The 23,961-nt window shown below is 42.0% G+C and overlaps 1 protein-coding gene across 6 annotated transcripts in view; it reads right to left on the reverse strand.

The window, feature by feature from the left end:
• The window catches only part of NSD3 (nuclear receptor binding SET domain protein 3), a 114,428-nt gene that overhangs the window by 24,996 nt on the left and 65,471 nt on the right, over positions 1-23,961 (reverse strand). For all 6 annotated transcript variants that reach the window (XM_060693591.2, XM_087875890.1, XM_060693589.2 and 3 more), the window contains exons 11-14: positions 21,299-21,427; positions 16,584-16,710; positions 15,385-15,582; positions 10,395-10,568 (exon numbers count right to left, since the gene is read on the reverse strand). In XM_060693591.2, the coding sequence (XP_060549574.1) occupies positions 10,395-10,568; positions 15,385-15,582; positions 16,584-16,710; positions 21,299-21,427 (628 nt within the window). The remainder of the gene's footprint in view (positions 1-10,394; positions 10,569-15,384; positions 15,583-16,583; positions 16,711-21,298; positions 21,428-23,961) is intronic.

A 23,961-nucleotide genomic window follows, 5' to 3' on the forward strand; every position in this document is an offset into this window, starting at 1 on the left:
CAGTCCTGGAGTCTGGGGAAGGCTGCGTCGAAGGCAGAGAAAGGGCCATCTGGGAGGGACGTACTGCCTCCGGAGCCTCCAGTGTCGGACCTCAGCGAGGCAGAGAAACAGTGGGAGCCTGTTCCAAGTGCGCGCATGCGCAGAGCTGCCAGAAGGCAAGAACATTTAAAACAAAAGGGACGACTCGGGAGTACGGTTTGGAGATGATTGGCCCCTCCCGTAAGGCTTAAAAGAGGAGCAAAGACACGTGGGCCTTTGCAGGAAGCAACGTTGTTAATTCTGTGCAGTTTAAAGCCTGAAGCTCTGTTTGATTCTGGACTCCGTGTGGCTTTGTCAATTAGGTCTTTGGCAGCGTGTCAAAGGAGATAAAGGTGGGTGATTATCAGCCTTATCCCGAAGGACTCTTGACAACTATTTGGGACTCATCTGTGAATGAACAGAATTCACAGCCGTTGAAATTAAAGAGGTTTTTGGGACTACTCGTGTGTTTTGCTGACTCAGGAAGCCTAGGTCAGAACATCTGGGACAGCAGCTGGCAACGGCGCACGTGCCCACAGAGAGGGCTCTGTGTGCCATTTCTGGCACATGTGCTATCTCTGGCACGCGTGCCATAAGTTTGCCATCACGGGACTAGAAACTTTTTTTAAAAAATCACATGCCGGCTGTTGGTTGAGCTATAGAAATGTTAAAACATTACTTAGGCAAGGTTTGCCAGTGGATATTATTACCTGCAGCTTATTTATCCCTTTTGTTGTATGAAACACTGATCTACCCGTATATTATACACTTTGGAGAAATATCAGTTTGGTGAGATTCAGGGATTTTCTCGCACTCCTCCTTTAGAGGGGAAGGAACACCTACTGAGGTATTGTAAGCTTTATTGGTACATTTTGGAAAGGGCGATAGTGCAGGATTGGCTGGTTGTAACATCAGGGAGATAACAAGATCTGATAAATACAGTAGAAATGAAATCAGAAATTTTCTCCCCATGTTGCATCCAAAACCACCTTACCTTAGGACTGTCATCAGGTTAAGAATTCTCTCCCATAAATTAATGCTAGAATGTCACTGGTTCTCTTGCACTCAATTTCTATTAATTTCTGGGGGCCGTAGGAAAGACCCTCAAAACACAGAAGGGACTTGTCTTTTGTTCTAACACATCTCTTGTTTTCACACGTAACAATAATTTACGGTCAACTGTCTGAGTTATCTTAACTTCCTGTTTCTCCAAAACTTTTCTTTCTTTCCTTCCTTCCTTCCTTCCTTCCTTCCTTCCTTCCTTCCTTCTTTCTTTCCTTCCTTCCTTCCTTTTCTTTCTTTTTCTTTCTTACTCTTTCTTTTCCCTTTCTTTCTTTTTCTTCCTTCCTTCCGAAAAAAAATCAAAATATAGTAAATAAAAAGGTCCAGATGCCAGGCCCAGCAGAGAATCATGATGCCTGAGAGCACTGTTTTGCATTTTTTAAAAACATTCTACTTGCTGAAATACGAAGTTTCCGAAAACCCAACATTCTGAACAGAAGAACTTGGATAGAAGCTTGCACTGATTGGGCACTAATGCTGATACAACCTTCAGCCTGTCTATGGAGATGCTCAGTCATCCAGGTCATGGTTGTTCCCAAAAGTGCTTTTTCGATTGGCAACTGGACTTTCTGGTTTTTCTTTGAAGATGTTTCACTTCTGAGAACTTCTTGGATGAAAAGTGAAATGTCTTGAAAGAAAAAAACACCTTTGGGATAAACCTTCAGCATATTCTTCTAACAATATCTGCCAACCACCACTAACAGAATCCTTTCCCCCAGTCCTCCAAGGTTTCCCAATGGAAATGAAATGTAAAATTGAATTCCTTCATAAAAAACAAACAAACCTGCATTCCGCTTATAATTGCAGAGTAGAAATGACAACCCTAAATCTAATCTATACTATTTTTGAGCAATGTCAAACTTTTTTGGGGGGGCGGGGGGAAACTATAGATAGGAAACAAACAAATTGGACAGGGAAGAATTAAAATCGTTTTTAATTAACGGGGCCAAATCTATATATATTTTTAAATGTGTTTTAATATTTGTATCTGGTGTTTTTATCTGGCTGTTCACCGCCCTGAGTCCTCAGGGAGAAGGGCGGTATACAAATTCAAAAATAAATAAATAAATAAATAAATAAATAAATAAAATCAAATGTAGTACATTTTAGAACATTTCTTCCCTGCTGCTTTTTCATAAAACATAGTAAGTATCGGCCTTCTTCAGCTCAATGTCTTCCGAACGAGCTGGGATTTTTTTATCGTCCCAATTAGCCAACCTAAATGAGAAATTTGGAAAAAGAAAGGTGCCAAAGTATCCAGAGGGTGGCAGGATAGGAAAGGCAGATACAAACCATGCAGTCCAATTGACTCAAAAGAATCCACCTGGTGATTGCTAGCTCATTTGTGTAAGCTTATAACTCGGCCGGCTCTGTTTGTGTCTGTGCATTGAGAAAGGGAGAGGGAGAGAGAGACTGAGTGTATATGACTGTGAATCAGGAAGGGGGTTTATGTGCACGCATGTAGGTGAATGAGAAAAGAGTACAACATGGAGGAAAGGGGAAGAGTTCATTAGTACACAGAATTAACACCCCAATCTTGCTTCCATCAGTCACTTTTTTTAAAAAAAAAATTTGATTTATATGCCGCCCTTCTCCGGAGACTCAGGGCGGCTTACAATGCGTTAAGCAATAGCCTTCATCCTTTTGTATATTTATACAAAGTCAGCTTATTGCCCCCACAAACTGGGTCCTCAATTTACCTACCTTAGAAAGGATGGAAGGCTGAGTCAACCTTGAGCCTTGGCGAGATTCGAACCTGCAGTAATTGCAGGCAGCTGTTCTTAATAACAGGGTGCTTTAGACCACTGTACTACCAAGGCTCTTGAAGCCTTGGTTCATTTGTCCACCGCTATAATCTTTAAAAGATCATTTGACGGCCGTGGTCAGGGGTGCCTTTTATCAGGTTCGCCTGATCCGCCAGTTGCGTCCCTTTCTGGATCGGGACGCCTTGCGCACGGTCACTCATGCCCTAGTCACCTCCCGTATGGACTACTGTAATGCTCTCTACATGGGGCTCCCCTTGAAAAGCACCTGGAGGCTCTAACTGGTCCAGAATGTAGCTGCGCGGGTGATTACGGGCGCAGCACATTGCGCCCATGTAACACCTCTCTTACGCGAGCTGCACTGGCTCCCGGTGGTCTTCCGGATGCGATTCAAGGTGCTAATTATCACCTTTAAAGCGCTCCATGGCTTAGGACCTGGGTACCTACGAAACCGTCTTTTGCCACCAATAGCCTCCCACCGACCAGTTCGTTCTCACAGGGAGGGACTACTCAGGGTACCGTCAGTCAAATTATGCCGACTGGCGACTCCCAGGGGGAGGGCTTTCTCTGTGGGGGCTCCAACCCTTTGGAATGAACTGCCCCCGGAGATATGGAATATCCCTGATCTCCGTGCTTTCCGCCGTGCCCTCAAAACCCTGATGTTCCAACAGGCGGGGCTAAACATACGAACATGTGAATGATTTTAAAATGTTATCTAATTTTAGGTTCTATTTAATTGGGCCAAACTATGTTATAATAATAATTTTAATTAGCAATTTTATGATGTTTGTGTATCTGTATTTTTCTTGACTGTACACCGTCTTGAGTCCTACGGGAGAAAGGCAGTATAGAAATATAATAAATAAATAAATAAATAATGCTGCAGAGCTTTGTCCAGAAAGCTTTCCATGATAATATTGAGTTTTGCAGTGGGAATTCTTGGCTGTTGAGTTCCAAAGTCATATATTGTTGTAGACCAGGGAACCCCAATCTTGGCAACTTTAAGCCTGGGGGACTTCAACTCCTAGAATTCCCCAGCCAGTTTGCTGGCTGGGGAATTCTGGGAGTTGAAGTCCCCAGGCCAGGGGACAATTTTAAGATTTGTGGACTTCAACTCCCAGAATTCTGGGAGTTGAAGTCCACAAGTCTTAAAAGTTGTTAAGGTTGGAGACCGCTGCCCCAGGCTTAAAGTTGCCAAGGTGGAGACCCCTGTTGTAGACTTTTAAAGGATCTTAAATTTAAATAAAGCTGAAATGTATGATCTTTAGACTTGGGTTTGTTTTTTTTAGAGCAATCTATGTGTGAATGTAGACTCCAAAGTCCACAAGCAGCTGGGAACACCTTGTTCCATGAGGAAATTTCATCGGCATCCCAAGTAGGTGTTCCAGAGCAAAAAAAAATTCTATATCCTGTTTTGGGTATTGGCCTTTGGAGGTTTAGTGTTGAGTTGTCAAACTTCCAACTCCGTTATTCTACCTTCTATCTAGTCCTCAAAAATGCAGAACTACATTGGTGAGATCAAATTACAAGGAAGTACCATTTCCACTGTAACACCTATATCCACGATGGCGAACCTGTGGCACGCGTAGCCATATCAGTCCCACCGGAAGTTGGCAAACGGGCCATTTCTGGCCGCTGGAGGACCTCCGGGGTGGGGGTGGGGTGGGGGTGGGGAAGGCTGTTTTCGCCCTCCCCAGACTCCTAGAGAGGCTCTGGAGCCAGGTGAGAGAGAAAAACGGGCCTACCGGGTGCCAGGAGCGGGGGGAGTGGGGGGTGGTTGTGTCGCGCACGCATGCATGGGGGCGGGGTGCATAGAATTATGGATGTGGGCAAGCACGCATCCCCCCGGCCCCCCTCCTGGCACGCGATGGCAAAAAGGTTAGCCATCACTGACCTATATCAAGGCATAGTACCATTCTTTGACCAAATATATTTTTTTTTGTGAAAAAAATCCCATTTTAATTTGTCTTCCTCTTCCTCCATGTATTTTATTTTTTAAAGATGACGTATTTTAATATTTTTAACCAATTTGAAAAAATACCTTTTAAGGTCCAAAAAAAATAAAAAAAAAATAAAATGATATGCACCATTTATATATGGTACTTGCCCTCATGTGCATTTTACCGAACATCTTAAACAAAATGTCTGGCAAAATGCTCTTCTGTAAAGAAAAAAAAAAAATATTTTACTGTGCAATTTAAGAAGCAAATTATAGGCTCTTTGTGTTTGCAGGGTGGACAAGACCCTGAGATTCCATTTTGAAGGAATCCATCTTTCTGACCATACTGACATTCCATGTTGCTGTAGCAACCAGAGTTCCTGCTGCTGAGCAGATTCATCCTTTTCCATCCCCAACAAAACTTTTCAAAAGTAGCTGGTAAGCATCATGACAATTGCAAAATGTTTTCAAGCAACAGGTGGAATTCGACAAGCTGTATCTTTCTGGCCCCAGTATAGCAGCAAAACTAATTTTAAAAACTTGGGGCTATTTTTTTATTTCATCAAGCTGGCCTGGCCTAAATCTTCTCCCCTTTTTAAATGTAAATTTTAATTTGTTTTAAATTATGGGGTATTTTAAATTTGTTCAGCCAAATTATTTAATTCGTTTTTATTTTATTTTAAATTTTTGTATTTATGTGTTTTTATCTTGTGGCTGTTCACCGCCCTGAGTCCTTCGGGAGAAGGGCGGTATAGAAATTTAATAAAATAAATAAATAAATAAATAAATAATAAATATTCATTTTAAATAAAAAAGAGGAGAATATTTCAGTGTGGGTTGTTTTATGAAACTACCCCCAGAAGGAGAAATGGCCAAAAAGCCTTGTGTACAGCAAAGGTTGCATGCAAGGGAAGACCGCTTATGCAATTATGGCAAATACCTGTAGCTCAGGTGTAGGATGAGGGTGGAGGTTTGTTCTCCGAGCTTGTGGGTTGGTTTCCGAATGTTTCGTTACCAGGCCAGGTAACATCTTCGGGGGAGTTTAGGGGATATCAATGTCAGTGTTCTGTTTATAAGAGCTTCAGGTATGGGTGTCCTTATAAACCAGGGGCGTCAAACTCAATTTCACTGAGGGCTACATCAGGTTTGTGTTTGACCTCAGGGGGACGGGGTGGTCATGACTGGGGTAGGCGTGGCCAGGGTGGCTGTGGCCAGCTCAATGTCATTCGTGTCGGGGGCACTTGTGGTGGCCAAGTGCTAAGGCAGGACGTCCCTCAGACTCTCCCTCCCTCTCATTATAATACTTCCTTCCTTCCTTCCTTTCTTCCTTCCTTCCTTCCTTTCCTTCCCTCCCTTCTTTTGCCTTCCCTCTTCATTCTTCTTTCTTCTTCCTTCCCCTCTTTCCTTCTTTTTCCATCCTTGCTCTCTTCCCATCTTCCCTTCCTTTTCTTTTTTTCCTCTTTCCCTTTCAAACCTGCGGGTGTTGTGGCCCGTACGCGGCCTGTGCGGCTGGTGGTTGATTCGGACAGCGAGGAGGCTGGTGTGGTGCTGCGCCAGCAGCTTGTGCAGCTGGCGCTCGAGTCGGACAGTGAGGAGGCTGGAGAAGATGTGGTGCCAGAGGCGGGGATTCAGCCAGGGCCTTCAGAACCTCCAGAAGCTCCCATAAGTGAAGAGGAAGAAGAGGAGGAGCCTCTTCTCGATGCACAGGCGCGCAGAGATGCCGAAATGCAGGAGTGGCTCCTCAGGAGGACATCTCGAGAGTAAGGCTTGGGGCTAATTGGCCACTCCCTTAGCCTATTTAAGGAGGAAGGCCGACTGAAGCAATTTGCAGGGAACAACCGTTCATTCTCCTTCATGCCTTGATCTTAGTTCTTTGCAAATTGCTTCTGGGCTTTCTGCCAACCACAGTAAGATTAAGATTATTTATTCTTTGGATTCTTGCAGGCTGTTAAGAAAGTTAATTAACAGCCTTTGTTTGAAAAAAAATACTGATTTTATTTTAGTAAACTAAGGTTTGTACAGACTTTGTGTGTGCTGCGTTCTTTGGGGTCGGTAGCTGGGGCAGAACAGCGGGCCTTGAGTTTGACACCCCTGTTATAAACAGAACACTTGAATTCCTTATAAACAGAAACACTGACACTGGCATATTCTAAACTCCACTTAGTTACTTACTTAGCCCAGTAACGAAACGTTCGGAAATTAACCCACAAACTCGGAGAACAAACCTTTAACCTCAAGAGAGATTATTTTGGGGGTGGGTGGAGGGGCTGGGGTGGGTGGAGGGGCTGGGGTGGGGGGGCCTAGCTTGCTGTCTCCACACCAAAGGCCAATGGACATGCAGGAATCTCTCCATGCAAGATTGATGAATTCGTCATCATCATCACCCTCATCCTATAAGCTGCTTGGCTTATAGGATGAACCTATAAGTTCTATTGGTTCGTTGCATCTTGGTTCTATTATGAACCAAGATGCAACGATTATTGCTACAGAATGCCATTAAGAAAAAAAACAGAAACGTGTGTACAAGTAGTCCTTGATTTATGACCACAATCTGGACCGGAACGTCTATCACTAAACAGTGGGGGGTTGCTAAGTGAATTTCACCTGATTTCATGACCTTGTTTGCCAGGGTTAATTCCAGGATTATTCAGCAAACCTAGTTTACTGTATTAACCTTGCTTGTTGGAAGGTCATAAATGGCTACCATGTGAACCAGAGGTATTGCAACCATCAGGAACACATGCAGTTTGCCAAATACCTGAATTTTAATCATTCGACAATAGGAATGCTGTGATGGTTGTAAGTTTGAGGACTGGTTGTTTAAGTCACTTGTTCCAGCACCGTTATAATTTGATAATAGCAATAGCAATTAAGACTTATACACCACTTCACAGTGTTTTCACAGCCTTTTCTAAGCGATTTGCAGAGTCAGCCTCTTGCCCCCAACAATCTGGGTCCTCATTTGACCCACCTTGGAAGGATGGATAGCTGAGTCAACCTTGAGCCGGTGAGGATCGAACTGCCGAATAGCTGGCAGTCGGCAGTCAGCAGAATTAGTCTGCAGTACTGCACTCTAACCATGGCGCCACCATGGCTGCTAAACAAACGGTCGTAAGTTGAGGACTAACTGTTTTGGCCTTCAGCTAATGAAGGCATTGCTTGAGGAAATTTATTCTAAGTGTGCATAATCTTGAATAGATTTCAGGATTTTTATTCTCTGTGATCAAAAGCATCAGAACCATCTGGCCTAAGCATGAAAAAAAAAAAAACTTAAAAATATAATCTAAAGCACTTTAACAAGACAGTAGCTTTCTCTGGATTTCAGGAATAATTACCAATCCAAGGCTACAGCAATAATTCCCTTGTACTTCAATACAGATTGCTGGGGAATCCAAATTTCACTGATTTTAATGGAAACTAAAGTTCCAAACAGTAAAATAACTGGAACTAGAACATTATTGAAAACTTAAAATTAGTGTAGTAACTTTTTAAAAGCTTTAATTTATGTTTATTTATTTTCCTCGCTAAATTTAATCTTAGTGGGCCTGGCCCATTATTCTGTAATCTCTAAAATTAAAAAAAAATCTACTTCCAAATATAAAACCAAAATTAATATTAACGTGGGAAGGGAAAGCACCTAAAAGCAATCTAAATTTTGAATAATTTGTGGTTGTTAGTTGCGAAGTGATGTCCGACCCATCGCGACCCCATGGACAATGTTCCTCCAGGCCTTCCTATCCTCTACCATCCTCTGGAGTCCATTTAAGCTCACGCCGATTGCTTCAGTGACTCCATCCAGCCATCTCATTCTCTGCTGTTCCTTTCTTCTTTTGCCCTCAATCTTTCCCAGCATTAGGTTTTTCTTCTCCAGTGAGTCCTTCCTTCTCCTTAAGTATTTGACTTTCATCTTTAGCATCTGGCCTTCTAAAGAGCAGTCAGGGTTGATAAGCACTAAAAGCACATCATCCCCGATTTCTACCTACGTATGTGAAGGATTTGAATGACAATTATATTGGTTTAAAAACCTATGTCAAAGTCCTGAAAGAGATATAAGCCGATTGATTGATTGATTGATTGTGTGCCATCAAGTCACTGTCATCCCTTAAAGACTACATACAGTTTCTCCTTGAGACATAAAAAAAAATAAATCAACGGACTATCCTTTCTAAATGTTGCTTGCATATAATTCAGATTCAGCATTTCTTTCTCTAACCTTTTAGACATCATTCTTCTGCAAAGCGTTTATTTAATACAACAAGAACTCTGTCTACTGGTTTCTGCCTGGAACTGCAATTGTTTTATTTCTTCCCATGTATCTGGTAGTAACCCCCACCCCCGCTCCAATATATTTTTATCTGCCCATACGTTTTCTCTTTAAACTATCTTTCCTATGCTGCACACATGATGGTCCAAAGTAGTTTTAATGTACCTGTTGCTTTTACTGATGACGATCGAATATAACATGTGCAAATCCCCTGAAATCCTATAGTTGCCTACAATTTTATTTCAATAGGATAAATAGGTCTGTCTTGAATTAAATGTACGGAGTGTAATTTCTGTTATATTTTAATACCAAATTGATTCCCTCTAAGTGAAAATAACTAGGGGTTTTATCACTCGGTTATCATCCTTCTTTAGCTATGTTTTCTCAAAACATACATGTGAAGTTTGCTGTCACATTATCGTTACACGAGAATGAATTCAACCTAAATATCTTTTATACTTGTACTACTCATAGGTGAATTTCTGTAATGGAGGTGAGCTTTGGTTCACTAAAGCTACTAATTTAAAAAAAAAAAAAACTCTTATATCTTCAAATTAGCAGGGTTAGAATGTGAGGCAGATAACAGGGAATTAGAGGACATAATTCTAACGAAGGGTGATAATTTTTAGAGTCACACAGATAATTGCTTCACATAAAACATTTTAATTGAAACTATGGGGAAAAGAGTTCCTTCCTGATCTAGAAGCCACACATCCATCCATCGTCAAGATGACTCGTCAATTTACAAGAGTTATTCATGCTCTTTTTTAAAAAAGTAATGATTATGGAAGTCAATTGACTTTCTCGGAATTTGAGTCACTGTTGTCAGCCTATTTCCCCTCATCCATCCCCCGAACTAGCAAAAGGAGATAGTTCCTCATTGTCTTGTTTTAAGAAGGGGGCACGGAGAACAAGAAGGTTAAGAGAAAACCCAGCAATGGTCTTTAGAAGCTGTTCTTCCCAACAGCCAACGAGGAATTCTTGATCAACAGTAATTCCTTGGATTGATGTCTGTGTCTGTCTATGGCAGAGGTCTTCAAACGTGGCAGCTTTAAGACGTGGGGACTTCAACTCCCAGAATTCTCTGTACTGGCTGGAGAATTCTGGGAGTTGAAGTCCCCACATCTTAAAGCTGCCACGTTTGAAGACCTCTGGTCTACGGGAATGCACATGATGTCTATGTCCGTCTATGGGGATGCACATTGGAAGTACATGTGAGGGTGTGCGATTTGGAGGCAAGGGGGGGGGGAGGTACAACAGTTCATTTTTTTTTCAACAAAAAAATCAAAAATCAAAGACTCAACATCAAAGAGATCGACAAAAGGAAGGCAAAAAAAACAGAGCTCACCTCTTGCACAAACGAAACAAAAGCCTACATTTACAGCTGATGAGGAGTGATTGCTTCTTTTGGAATGGTTACTACAGATGAGGATGTGGGATGACACAAACAAGCTTCCTGCAGCAATACAGCCATCTCCTGAGTGATAGGCAATGGGGCATCTCAAACATCTCACCATACGACCTGTTTAATATAAAATGCACCAGATAACAGTCTGTTTAGAACACACTTCCAAACCTCAATCAAGTTTGGCTTTAGCTTAATTTTTTTTCTTTTTTTTCTTTTTACGGTCCAGTAATCCCTGGAGTCAGGGGTGAATGAATGGAGCTGAGTGTTTACTGGCCAGATGCCCTTCCTGACACCTACGTAGAGTTCACAGCAGATATTTTCTCTTTGCAACCTGATAAGAGAAACATCTGTCGCTGCCTAGGATTGAACTCTCAACCTTCCGAGTGGGAGACTAACGTCTTCACCCCTAGGCCACTGCACCGTTCTGGCTTTAGCTTAATATATTCAATAGAAGTTTCCTGTATCCAATCGAAGATGTTACAGTTTTTCACAAAGCAACGACAGTTTTGCCATTCTTAATGGTGCAATTCGCCTGGATTCCAGAGCGAGCACACTTAGATGGCAAGGTCATTATGTATATATTGGGATTATCCCACTGAATGGCAGAGAAGGTTCAAAAGATGCTAACCAGGCATAGAAGCCAGTTTTCAATTGTTTTTAAAGAAAGAGAGAGAGAAAAAATAAACAATGAGAAAGAAAGAAAAACCCCTTAGGGCCAGCCATGCTCAAATCATATTGGCAATGTTTAATTGGTACTCGAATAATATTAGCTCCCCTTCCCCCAGGTGGAGGAAATTAGTTGTCTTGCATCCCATCCCTTCAATTCCCTGATGGTTGGGGAAACCCCAATGAATTATGCAAAAGTGCTTTGAAAACGAAATATGGCGAGTTTTACGCAGATTTAAAACGCAGGACAGAAATGCCCCAATATCTCCCGAAGAACAAGGCAATGAAGCACAAGCCAAACTTCTCAAAAAAAGAGGTAAGCCAGTTTGTACTTGGCTAAAGAAGGAAGAGGCAGCCTGGGCTGTAAGACACCCCAAGATATTATCACTGATAATACCTTCAGTATTTTTCCACAAAATTGCTTAAATAGTCATTGTGAAAGCAAATTTTCCTACTTCCTCCATTGCAAGAAAACCCATCATCACCGTTTACTAGACCGGCTAACCTAATGCATATGACATCGATATTTGTTTGCTCCCTCACAATTTAAGAGAATGCAACAGGACCAAAAATATGAGAGCTTAATTTCATTTCTGAGAATTCTAAGCACACAATTCCCTGGTTGTTTATATCCACAGTGCTCTGGTCATGGTGAACTTCATTCAAGAATGGTTTCTAGGAAGCTTCAATAAATGTTTTTTAAAGCAAACCCTCTGTTTATGTGCTTTAGGAAGCCACTAGCTTTCGATCAGTGAAATACCCACATTTCTCCATATTTCAAGCCAGCAACTTTTTTCTTTTCTTTTTCAGATACAGTATCTGTAAGAAGCATAGTCTTGCAAGATGCATGGTCTGATGTTATGCATATTTTCATTCCCTTTCTATTACACATTTTTTTTATAAATACAAATGTAAATACAAATTTTAATCTGTTTAAATTATGGGGTATTTTAAATTCAGCCAAATTATTTAATTTGTTTTTAATCTATTTTAAATTTTTGTATCTCTGTGTTTTATCTTCTGGCTGTTCACCGCCCTGAGTCCTTCGGGAGTAGGTTGGTATAGAAATTTAATAAAATTAAATAAATAAATAAATAAATAAGAACTGTCAGAATGATATATACATGCCATTTTCCTTTAAACACAGATCAGAGACCTACAAATGTTATATCTAGTCCTTCCCTTACCCTCTCATCCATCCATCCATCCATCCATCCATCTATCCATCCATCCATCCATCCATCTATCTATCTATCATCTACCTACCTACCAACCATGTTTCCCCGAAAGTAAGACCGGGCCTTATATTAATTTTTGCTCCAAAAGACACATTAGGGCTTCTTTTCTGGTTAGGTCTTATTTTTGGGGAAATGCGCTACTAAATGCATCCATCTGGCTGATAATCTTAACTGGGTCTTATTTTTGGGGTAGGGCTTATATTACGAGCATCCTGAAAAATCATGCTAGGACTTATTTTCCGGTTGGGTCTTATTTTTGGTAAAACAGGGTATCTATTGTATTTTTCGGAGTATAAGACGCACCCTTTTCCCCCCTAAAAGGGGCTGAAAATTTGGGTGTGTCTTATACTCCGAATGTAGCTTTTTCAAAGCTTTTTTTCAGCCCTAAAGAGGCGCTAAGGAGGCGCTAGCAAGTGAAGCGATCTCTATGCTTTGCTCTGACTCTCAGCTGTTCTTCAGAAGCTTTTTTTCCAGCCCTAACTAGGCACTAGCCGAGTGAAATGATCTTCCCCTGCTTTGCCTGCTTTTCTCATTGCTGCTTCCTCTCAGCTGTGCTTTAGAAGCTGTTTTTTATCCCCAAGCAGGGGATAAGAAACCAGCAAACTAATGTGCTGAAGCCGACCAGACTAAGGACGCTAGCCAGATGAATACCTGGTAGGCAGGGTTTTTTTCCCTATTTTCCTCTCCAAAAACTAAGTGCATCTTATACTCCAAAAAATACGGTATCTCTATCTATCTATCTATCTATCTATCTATCTATCTATCTATCTATCTATCTATCTATCTATCTATCTGAAGGAAAATTATCTAACTTGCAAAGGCGTGCCACCCACATCTGATGAAAACAGGATGAAATCAATCACACAGTATCTCTTTCAAAGGATGGAAGAAATTTGTTTTTGCCTTTGGGTTGTCTTGATTTTTTTCATAGCAAACAATAACAAAAAACCCCCCACAAAACTTTAGGGTTAGGGTTAGGTTCCATTCCTTGCAGTGTGCAAATAAAGTAGATGTATTTTTACATACATGGGCACACGTGTATGCTGCTGCAAATTTTGCCATGTACTGAAGAATTAAGACTGGGTGTGAATACGTACCCCATTCCCTAACTAATTCAGAATGGATGCTCATTTGGGTGGATATAAAGGCTTCCATTCTCTCTTCTCCTGCACAGAATGTAAATTTCATATAAACCAACAGCCCAAAGAAATTTTGTTTTGTCAAGGTTTGTTGGTTCCTGGCAAATAGTTCTCCCAACACAAAACAATTGCAGGAATGTGAAGACTTTTTTCCTCCGTAGAAACCATGGGAAAATAGCAATCACATTCAATCTGTGTGTTGTTTCCATCTGTCCAGGCTGACCCGTAATGTCCCACTTTTAAAGAATCTTGAGAACAAACTACATTGAAATAATAGAAAATACTTGTAGCTCTGGTTTTAGATTTTGATAGTGGTTTCCTCTCCAATTTTTTTTCAATTTGGTTTCTGAACGTTTCGTTACTAGGCTAGGTAACATTTTCAGCAGGGTTTCTTGTCCTAATCCTCTTTAAAGGTAAAGGTAAAGGTTCCCCCTTGTACATATGTGCTAGTCGTTCCCGACTCTAGGGGGCGGTACTCATCTCCGTTTCAAAGCCGAAGAGCCAGCGCTGTCTGAAGACGTCTCCGTGGTCATGTGGCCGGCATGACTCAACGCCAAAGATGCATGGAACAATGTTACCTTCCCACTAAAGGTGGTCCCTATTTTTCTACTTGCATTTTTTACCTGCTTTCGAACTGCTAGGTTGGCAGAAGCTGGGACAAGTATCGGGAGCTCACCCCATTAGGCGGCACTAGGGATTTGAACCGCTGAACTGCCGACCTTTCAATCAACAAGCTCAATGTCTTAGCCACTGAGCCACCGCATCCCTTTTATCCGCTTTAGCTTATTATAAATGTCTTGGGTGTAATCCAACCCATGGCTTAGGACCCGGGTATTTACGAGACCGCCTTCTGCCACTGATAGCCTCCCACCGACCAGTACGCTCCCACAGAGAGGGGCTCCTCAGGGTGCCGTCGGTCAAACAATGCTGACTGGCGGCCCCCAGGGGGAGAGCCTTCTCTGTGGGGGCACCTACCCTCTGGAATGAGCTGCCCCCCGGAGATACGGCGGATCCCGGATCTACGCACCTTTCGCCGTGCCCTAAAGACGTTTTTATTCCAACAAGCCGGGCTGGCCTAACTCTTTTAAATTGTTTTAATTTTTAAGCTGTTTAATTATGGGTTTTGTTTTTTTTTAAATTTGATTTATATGCCGCCCTTCTCCGGAGACTCAGGGCGGCTTACAATGCGTTAAGCAATAGCCTTCATACTTTTGTCTATTTATACAAAGTCAGCTTATTGCCCCCACAAACTGGGTCCTCATTTAACCTACCTTAGAAAGGATGGAAGGCTGAGTCAACCTTGAGCCTGGTGAGATTCGAACCTGCAGAAACTGCAGGCAGCTGTGTTAATAACAGGGTGCATTAAACCACTGTACTACCAAGGCTCTTATTATGGGTTTTAATACAGGGGTGCTTTTAATTGTGGGCCAAATTAATTTAATCGGATTTTAATACTGTTTTTAAATTTTATATTTCTTGTGTTTTATTTGTTGGCTGTTCACCGCCCCGAGTCCTTCGGGAGAAGGGCGGTATATAAATATAAACAATAAATAAATAAATAAATTTAAAAAAATAAATAAATAAATAAAATAAATAAAATAAATCACACAAACAACTGATCACACGCCACCCAAGACAAGACAAAATCCTGCTGATGATGCTACCCAGTCTGGTAACGAAACGTTCAGAAACTAAATTGAAACAAGCTTGGAGAGCAAACCATTTGCCAAAAAACAAGCTACATTTTCCCACCTGGACTGCTGCTGATTCTGGACTTTCCTTTAGCAAGAATTCCACCGTGAAGCTAAGCAAAACGCACAGAACTTATTTAGAGCTTTCATGACGATGCCTCGCAACATTATTATTATTACCCTGCTCTTTCCTTACCTTTGCTTGCTTTATGAATATCTTTGTCCATAGAACACGCGGTGCAGCAATGCTGAGGGCAACGGAATCCTCGGGATTCAAAAACGGCTGTCGTGAACTTGCGGACGCAGGCCTCGTGGTAGAATTTGCCACACGTGTTGACTGAGCAGCGCTTCACGTCTTTGCCGGGAAGTTTGCAGGAAAAGCACATATGCTGCCCTTTGAAGAGGAGAAACGTAAAAGGGTTTAGCTGGAATGCAGAGGCATTCTTTCAGCCCTGGGAACCGGAGAGGCCGTTTGCAAAATATTATGATGTTAGAATGCAGTATTGCAGGCTGCTTCTGCTGACTGCCAGCTGTCGGCAGTTCAATTCCCATCTGCTCAAGGTTGACTCAGCCTTCCATCCTTCTGAGGTCGGTAAAATGAGGAGCCAGGTTGTTGGGGGACACTGTAAACCGCTTAGATGGGCCTGTAAAGCACTGTTAAATGGGATATAAGTCTAAGTGTTATTGCTATCAATGTCTTATCTCTCTGTGTGTCTATCTCTGTCTCTCACTGTGTCTGTCTGTCTGTCTGTCTATCTCATCCAAGAAGCTTCTTCAAAAACGTCTTCAAAGAAAAACCAGAAAGTCCAGTTGCCTCTCAAAAAAGCACCTTTGGGACGTACTGCTTAAAGGTTAAAGCAAATCCCACTTCCAATATTCCACAATTTAATCTTTCTTTGCTATCTATCTAAAAAGAATGTGAAAATCCAGTTTTCCTAATGGATGACAGGTGTTGGATGGTGAACTTAGAACTGTGACAATATCTCACGGGAGACATTTTCAGACGTGGGTGATAGTGAGAGGGTGCAACATTATATTCCCCTCAGCTTTCCAGAGGCTAAAAAAACTCAGGCTATTATGCCATTTTCTTTAGCTATCCAATGTGAAGGAAAACAAAGAGGACCGATATCCTAAATGGAGATCAACAGTAAAAATAGGTATCAAGTTAATGCTTAAACTCAGTGCTAAAACACAAATGACTCCAACTGTCACGCTGAAGAATATGGGTTAGGCTTGAAATCTTAAAACGCAATCCATTTTGAAAGAGAAAGCAAGCAAGAATTCGTTGAGCAGATGTTGAAAAGCCCGAACTGATCCTTGTTAAGTAGCGTTCAGAGCTTTTTGGCGTTTCAGCCACTTTCTCAAGGCAAAAAAAAAAGAATTCCACTCATTTACCATTTTTGCACTCCAGGCAGATAAATTTCCCATCAGGCTGCGAGCTCAATCCTAGGCATTCTGTATGGAAGACCCTGTAGCATTCACCTTCGCACGAGACTAGAGACTCACCGGTGCTTTCACAAATCTTAAAAAGAAAAAGGAGAAGAAGAAAAAAAGAGAGAATCCAAATAAAGTCATCGAGTTTCTAATTCAATCAAGTCCAAAAGCTAAATGTTTTAAGATACAGAAGGATCTTGACAGACTTGAACATTGGGCGCTATCTAACAAAATGAAATTCAATAGTGAAAAAAGTAAAGTTCTAAATTTAGGCAAGAAAAACAGAATGCACAGGTACAGTATATGTGGTACCTTGCTCAATAGTAGTAACTGTGGGGGGGATCTTGGAATCCTAGTGGACAACCATTTAAATATGAGCCAGCCATGTGCAGCAGCTGCCAAAAAAGCCAACACAGTTCTGGGCTGAATAAACAGAGGGATAGAATCAAGATCATGTGAAGTCTTAATACCACTTTATAAGGCCACACTTGGAATATTGCATCCAGTTTTGGTCACCACAATGTAAAAAAGATGTGGAGACTCTGGAAAGACTGCAGAGAAGAGCAACAAAGATGATTAGGGGACTGGAGGCTAAAACATATGAAGAACGGTTGCAGGAACTGGGTATGTCTAGTTTAATGAAAAGAAGGACTAGGGGAGACATGATAGCAGTCTTCCAATATCTCAGGGGCTCCCACAAAGAAGAGGGAGTCAAACTGTTCTCCAAAGCACCTGAGGGCAGGACAAGAAGCAACGGATGGAAACTCATCAAGAAGAGAAGCAACCTAGAACTAAGGAGAAACTTCCTGACAGAACAATTAATCAGTGGAACAACTTGCCTCCAGAAGTTGTAAATGTTCCAACACTGGAAGTTTTTAAGATGTTGGAAAACCATTTGTCAGAAGTGGTGTAGGGTTTCCTGCCTAATCAGGGGGTTGGACTAGAAGACCTCCAAGGTCCCTTCCAACTCTGTTTCCTTCTTTCCTTTCCTTTCCTTTCCTTTCCTTTCCTTTCCTTTCCTTTCCCTTTCCCTTTCGTTTCTACTCCATTCCATTCCATTCCACTCCACTCCATTCCTTTCCACTCCATTCATGTTGGATTACCATGCCATTTTCAAGGTTCCTTTACTATAGAAATACTAATTCAGAGACCAGCACATCCCACGGGGACAAGCTACACTGATGGAAAGACATCAGCCATGGAAGAAAAGCAGGGTTAGATTCCTCATTGTGATCCAGGGATATTGGTGTGTATTTTCTAATCACTATTTCCCATTAGATGGCATCCAAATTTTGATGATGTGAGCATGAGGATGTTGCAACGGTCATAAGTGTGAAAGATGGTCATAAGTCACTTTTTTCAGTACTGTTGTTAACTTCAAACTGTCACTAAATGAACTGTTGTAAATTGAGGACTACCTGTATAGTCCTGGCTCATACAGATGTGAATCATTAGGAAGGAAATAAACAGTTATTGCAGTTATCTTCACCTTGCAAAAAGGTTTCAGATAGAGAAATTTGATGATTTCCCTGCCTGTTATGTGAAAAATGAAACTGGAAGGAGGAACTGATAACCTGCACCGTATTTTTCTTTTATTCACCCTATTTATGTTTAAACTCAGCTGAACGAGAAGACTCTGAAAATCTTTTTCGGTTTGCAAACCCATTTTTTTTTTTAAAAAAAACGTTCTGCAGCACTGATTAACTTGCAAAAGTAATCGCTCACTTATTTTAAGAAAAGAATTGATCCTCTTTAAGTGGGTGAACGAGGAAGCTCTATAATATGGCGGGGAATGGAAACCTGTCACTAGATGGCAGCAGATAATCCAGAGAGAGAGAGAGAGAGAGGAGAGAAGAAGAGAGAGAGTTAGGAAGAAAAAGAGAAAGAGGGGGTAGGGAGAGGGAGAGAGGGAGAGAGAGAGAGGGAGACAGAAAGGAAGAAAGAGAGGGAGGGAGGGAGAGAGGAAGAGAAAGAGGGGGAGGGGAAGAGAGAGAGGAAGAAGAAGAGAAAGAGGGGTAGGGAGAGGGAGAGAGTGAAAGAGAGAAAGGAAGAGAAAGAGAGTGGGAGAGAGAGGAAGAAAGAGGGAGGGAGGGAGAGGGAGAGGGAGAGGGAGAGGGAGAGAGAGAGGGAGAGAGAGAGAGAGAGAGAGAGAGAGAGAGAGAGAGAGAGAGAGAGAGAGAGAATGATTCTCTGAACAGTGTGGATGTGGCTGATAACTGCTGAGTAAAACAATGTGTGGAATATGCTCTCCATCCATCCATCCATCCATCCATCCATCTTCCCACTCTTCCAAATCCATAAGGACTTCCAAGGGATGCCCTCGATTGTTGCGAAGGGTGAAGGATGGTTTTCTGGGTTAGTCAGAACCAGCATGACCAGGAGACACCCAAGGAAAATCAGTGGATATCCCCTGAGGGGAAGCAGCATCCTAAACATCTGAGGAACATTTCGTGGGGAGCTTTTCGAAAGAGCTGGAGGTTAGGACTAACAAGCAGAGAGTCAGAATGGATGTCAGTATTTGCTGTTATGGTCAGCTTCCTTCTCTTCAACTTAAGGGAGCAATTACTCTTCACGATCGTGCCATCTAAGACGTTTCCCTTATTTGTGGGTCAGTTTAATTAAAGTGATGGAATCTGTTTTCTTGCAGAAGGCATCTTAAAACTAACAAGTGAAAAAAAAAACTAATTTTCTTTTCCACTGAAGCAAGCAAGCAAGAAGAAATAAATGTGAAATATGGACACAGGGAAAGGAGCTGTACAAATCAGGTGGAGCCGCATCCCGACTGAAGGCAAGAAGAAAATAAACAAGATATAACAGTCAAACGGATCTCTGAGAAGACCTGGATGTGATTAGACTGTAAAATAACGAAGGATCCTTAAAATGAAAAAAAAAAAAAATATGGATAACCTGTAAATGCACTTTAAACTAAGGTTTTTAAGGAGACGGAGGCAAATTAAATCAACCTACAGGTACAGGTAGACCACAGTTCACTTAGTGACCGCCCAAAGTTAAAAGCACCGAAAAAAGTGACATGACCATTTTTCACTTACGACCATGGTTTGCATTCGGTTGCTTGTAAACCGACTCGCATTTATGACGATTTGCAATGTCCCGGGGTCACGCGATCTCCTTTTGTGACTTTTTGAGAAGCAGAGTCAGATTCATTTAACAACCGGGTTAAACCGATTTAGCAGCGCTTCAATTTAACAAATGTGAAATCTTAAAGCGGGGCAAAACTCACCTAACAAATTTCTCACTTAAAATTTTTGGGCTCATTTGCGGTCGTACGTTGAAGGCTATTTTGTTTTTATTTGTTTGTTTGTTTGTTTTTTGTTATTTGTTTTGTAATTTCTTATTATTTGACCTTTTGGCATTTGTTAGCAGGGGTAGATTTCAGCAGGTTCTGACCAGTTCCGGAGAACCGGTAGCGGAAATTTTGAGTAGTTCGGAGAACCGGTAGTAAAAATTCTGAGTGGCCCCGCCCCCATCTATTCTCTGCCTCCCAGAGAATCAGCTGATTAGGAGTCCCAGCTGATCAGGAGGAAATGGGGATTTTGCAGTAACCTTCCCCTGGAGTCAGGAGGGAATGGAGATTTTACAGTATCCTTCCGTTGCCATGCCCACCAAGCCATGCCACGCCCACCAAGCCACACCCACAGAACCGGTAGTAAAAATTTTTGAAACCCATCACTGTTAGTATTTGACCTTTTGGTAAAGGTGATTCAACAGAAATGAAATACCGTATTTGTCTGTCTATAAGACACCCCCATGTATAAGACACCCCCATGTTTCATGTAGTTCCTTGTAGTAAGCACACTACAAGCCATTGCTGTGCAGAAGCTATCTTGTTAAGAGTGAGAAATGCAACAAGAAGAGGAGATGCATCATAGGAACAACAGAGATGAAATCTAGAGTGGCAATGTGATACAAGAAACAACTACAATAGAGAGGAATGATAGAGCTGCATATTAGAGCAGGGGTCTCCACCCTTGGCAACTTTAAGACTTGTGGACCTCAACTCCCAGAATTCCTCAGCCAGCAAAGCTTTGCTGGCTGAGGAATTCTGGGAGTTGACGTCCACAAGTCTTAAAGTTGCCAAGGTTGGAGACCCCTGTATTAGAGGCTCATCCGGCATGTGCGGCCTTCTCCTCTCGGCCTCCTGTGTATAAGACGCCCCTCCATTTTCAAGTAAATATTTTAAAGAAAAAGTAGCGTCTTATACACGGAAAAATACCAGGTGTCATGCCTGGAAGCCATATTACCTGTGCGCCTTGAGGATTCAGGCCTACCACAATCATACCGTTGGAAGTTGGGAGGGGGGGATTGCATGAGTGAAGTAGAGATAGCCATAACAAACTTCTCTTAGAGAAGAGAAGTTCAAGGCCATGGTGTCAGGCAGCTGTGCAAAGAAGAAATGGGAGGATGTCTTCAGTTCAGGAAAGAACTGATTGCAGCTGTGGTGGTGATGTCCGAGATGTGAACTTTCTTGTGGGTGAGGAAAACCCGGAAGCTTTCAGATTCGGGTTTTCCCAGATATGCAAATATGACATCTCTAATAAAAGTTAGCTTTGAGGAACTTCAAGCCTCTGAGTTCGATTTCGTTGGGGGTGTTACTTGGAACCCTGACACCAGGATTACAGCCATAACGTATTCTCAGATTTGCACTTTTCATTTACCTGACAAACGGTGTCTCTCTTACTTGTCCCTGAACCTCTTCTCGACAAACTCGAATCCACCGACTGGACGTCAGAAACATCAGCATCTGCTGTAGCCAATGGGCTGTCTGACTGCTTTCCGAAACTACCCTAAAATAAAGCAGGCGCAGTTGTTTTCATTTTTTTTTAAAGAAGAGCTCTATAAATAAGGATCCATGTAAATCCAGTTCATTAAAGGGAAAACAAAACAAAACAGCTAACTATTTCCATAACTTCTTTGAACTCTGACTTGAGGTCAATTAAAATGCCGTCCTTGGTATATAATCTCATCTACCCTAGGGACGAAATTTGCAGAAGGATGAATACATTGCCTGGATGAGGAAACTTAATTCTGTTTAAACAAACGTTATCTCTTTGCAAAATCCCTCCTACCAAATTTGGAAGGGGGACGCATAGGGGAAAATATTAAGTATAGCTCCCCATATCAAAACAACTTACCTTACATGCGGCCAGAATCTGAAAATAACATTTAACACAGCATAGTACTTAAGCAAAATGTTTTGGTTGAGATCGGCATATGTGGGACTGATTGGAGTAGATTGTAGGGGTGATACCGAAATATACCGTATTTTTTGGAGTATAAGATGCACCTTTTTCCCCCCTAAAAGGGGGTGAAAATTTAGGTGCGTCTTATACACTGAATGTAGCCCCGCCACCTACTGGTCCCCATTCTTTGGCCTCTGCCTCCCAGCAATTTACCTCCTTGCAGCAAGAAAAAACAGCTCCTTTCAGCTTCAGCACAGCCTAATTAGCACAAGTTGATTGGATCGTCCTCCCGATTCTCAGCTGTTTTGGTCTCAGCTGTCTTGCGCAGGCCTCTGCTGCTTGCTGCAAGGAAGAAAATTGCTGGAGCAGATTTTTTTTCCCCTTGTGCTAATCAAGCTGTGCTGAAAACGAAAATGAAAGTAAAGCAGGCTGTTTGCTGCAACGAGGCAAAATTGCGCAGAGGCAGAGGCAGATTTCTTTTTCTTCTTTTCCTCACCAAAAAAAGTAGGTGCGTCTTATAGTCCGGTGCATCTTATACTCCGAAAAATACAGTAAGCTGGTGCAGGGCGTGTTGGGCAGTTCCACCCCCACCTCGCAGCAGCGGCACTGGCACACCCTCCTGCCCACATGAACAAACAGAAGAAGTGGGCCTTCTGTAGATGGGGAAAAAAATAAGACCCCCTCCGAAAATAAGCCCTAGTGCTTATTTTGTGGCCCAAAAGAAAATAAGACCCGGTCTTATTTTTGGGGAAACATGGGTAGATGTTATTCTATGGGGTTCCAATCCTCTACTGGGAATTGAATATGCCCCCCATGTATGGGATTCACGGACATAGCTTTTGTAATGTGGTCAGGAATCTTTTCCCCTCTCCAGAATTATTCACCACCCCTTGGCAAATAAATCTATCCCACTAGCTGTCCTCTCTGTGTCTTATCATCCTTTCTAGGGCTCTTTCTAACACGCCTATTGTTTTCTGTAGAGTCCTCATAATAGCTTCATAGGTAACAATGCTAATTGGGACCAGAAAGTCCTTTTTCTTAAGTGACATGGCTGAAAAGCGCAATGGCACGTGATTATGCTGACTCATGATAGTGGTTCTAACGCTCCGAGTTATGTTCATTTAGCAAATCCTGAGTGATCATTAAGCAGGATGTCACGTGATCATGCTTAATGATCACGGAATCATGCTTAATGATCACGTGATCATGCTTAATGATGTCACGGAAGTCACACCATTTGTGACTTCCTCCCAGCTTCCCCAGTGCTGGCAGTGGAGGTCACAAATGGCAATCATGTGACTGGAGGATGCTGTCACCATCATAATTGCAAGCCGGTTGCCAAGTGTCTGAATTGTGATGCTGGTTGCAATGCCACGATTGCAACCATGAGGACGCGTCGTAAGCCCCCTTCCTTTAGTGCCATCATTACTTCGAACGAGGGGTCGTTTATCGAGGACTATTTGTATTCTCTCTACTCTTCCCCTTACCCCACTGAGTATCCTCCAATATATATATATATATTTTAATTTGATTTATATGCCGCCCTTCTCCGGAGATTCAGGGCGGCTTACAATGTGCTCAGCAATAGCCTTCATCCTTTTGTATATTTATACAAAGTCAGCTTATTGCCCCCACAACTGGGTCCTCAATTTACCTACCTTAGAAAGGATGGAAGGCTGAGTCAACCTTGAGCCTGGGGAGATTCGAACCTGCAGTAACTGCAGGCAGCTGGTCTTAATAACCAGCTTAATAACAGGGTGCCTTAGACCACTGTACTAACAAGGCTCTTTATTATTAATTTCCTTATAGGACTTCCCTGGGTTATTCTCAATCATCTCTTAAATCATTCTCTAGCTCAAATTGCTTTACTGCTATTCCTGATCAAGACTGAGTATGAATCACTTCCTTCTCTTCCTTTTTGGTGGCAGGTTACGCGACAATGTCTCTCTAAAAATCCCACCGTGTATCATTTCTCAGGCACCTTGGCTTCAGGTGAGACCTAGAGGAATTTTGGGAATACTGCTGACGTTTTATTTTCCCGCACTTCTGCAATTAATGATGGAATTTTGAATATTAAGAAATAATAATCATGTTATCATTAAGATACGGGAAAGTAAGGATAGAGACATTGCTGCTCG

Source organism: Pantherophis guttatus, chromosome 9, assembly GCF_059756535.1.
Source record: "Pantherophis guttatus breed Tessera chromosome 9, ASM5975653v1, whole genome shotgun sequence".
NCBI lineage: Eukaryota > Metazoa > Chordata > Lepidosauria > Squamata > Colubridae > Pantherophis > Pantherophis guttatus.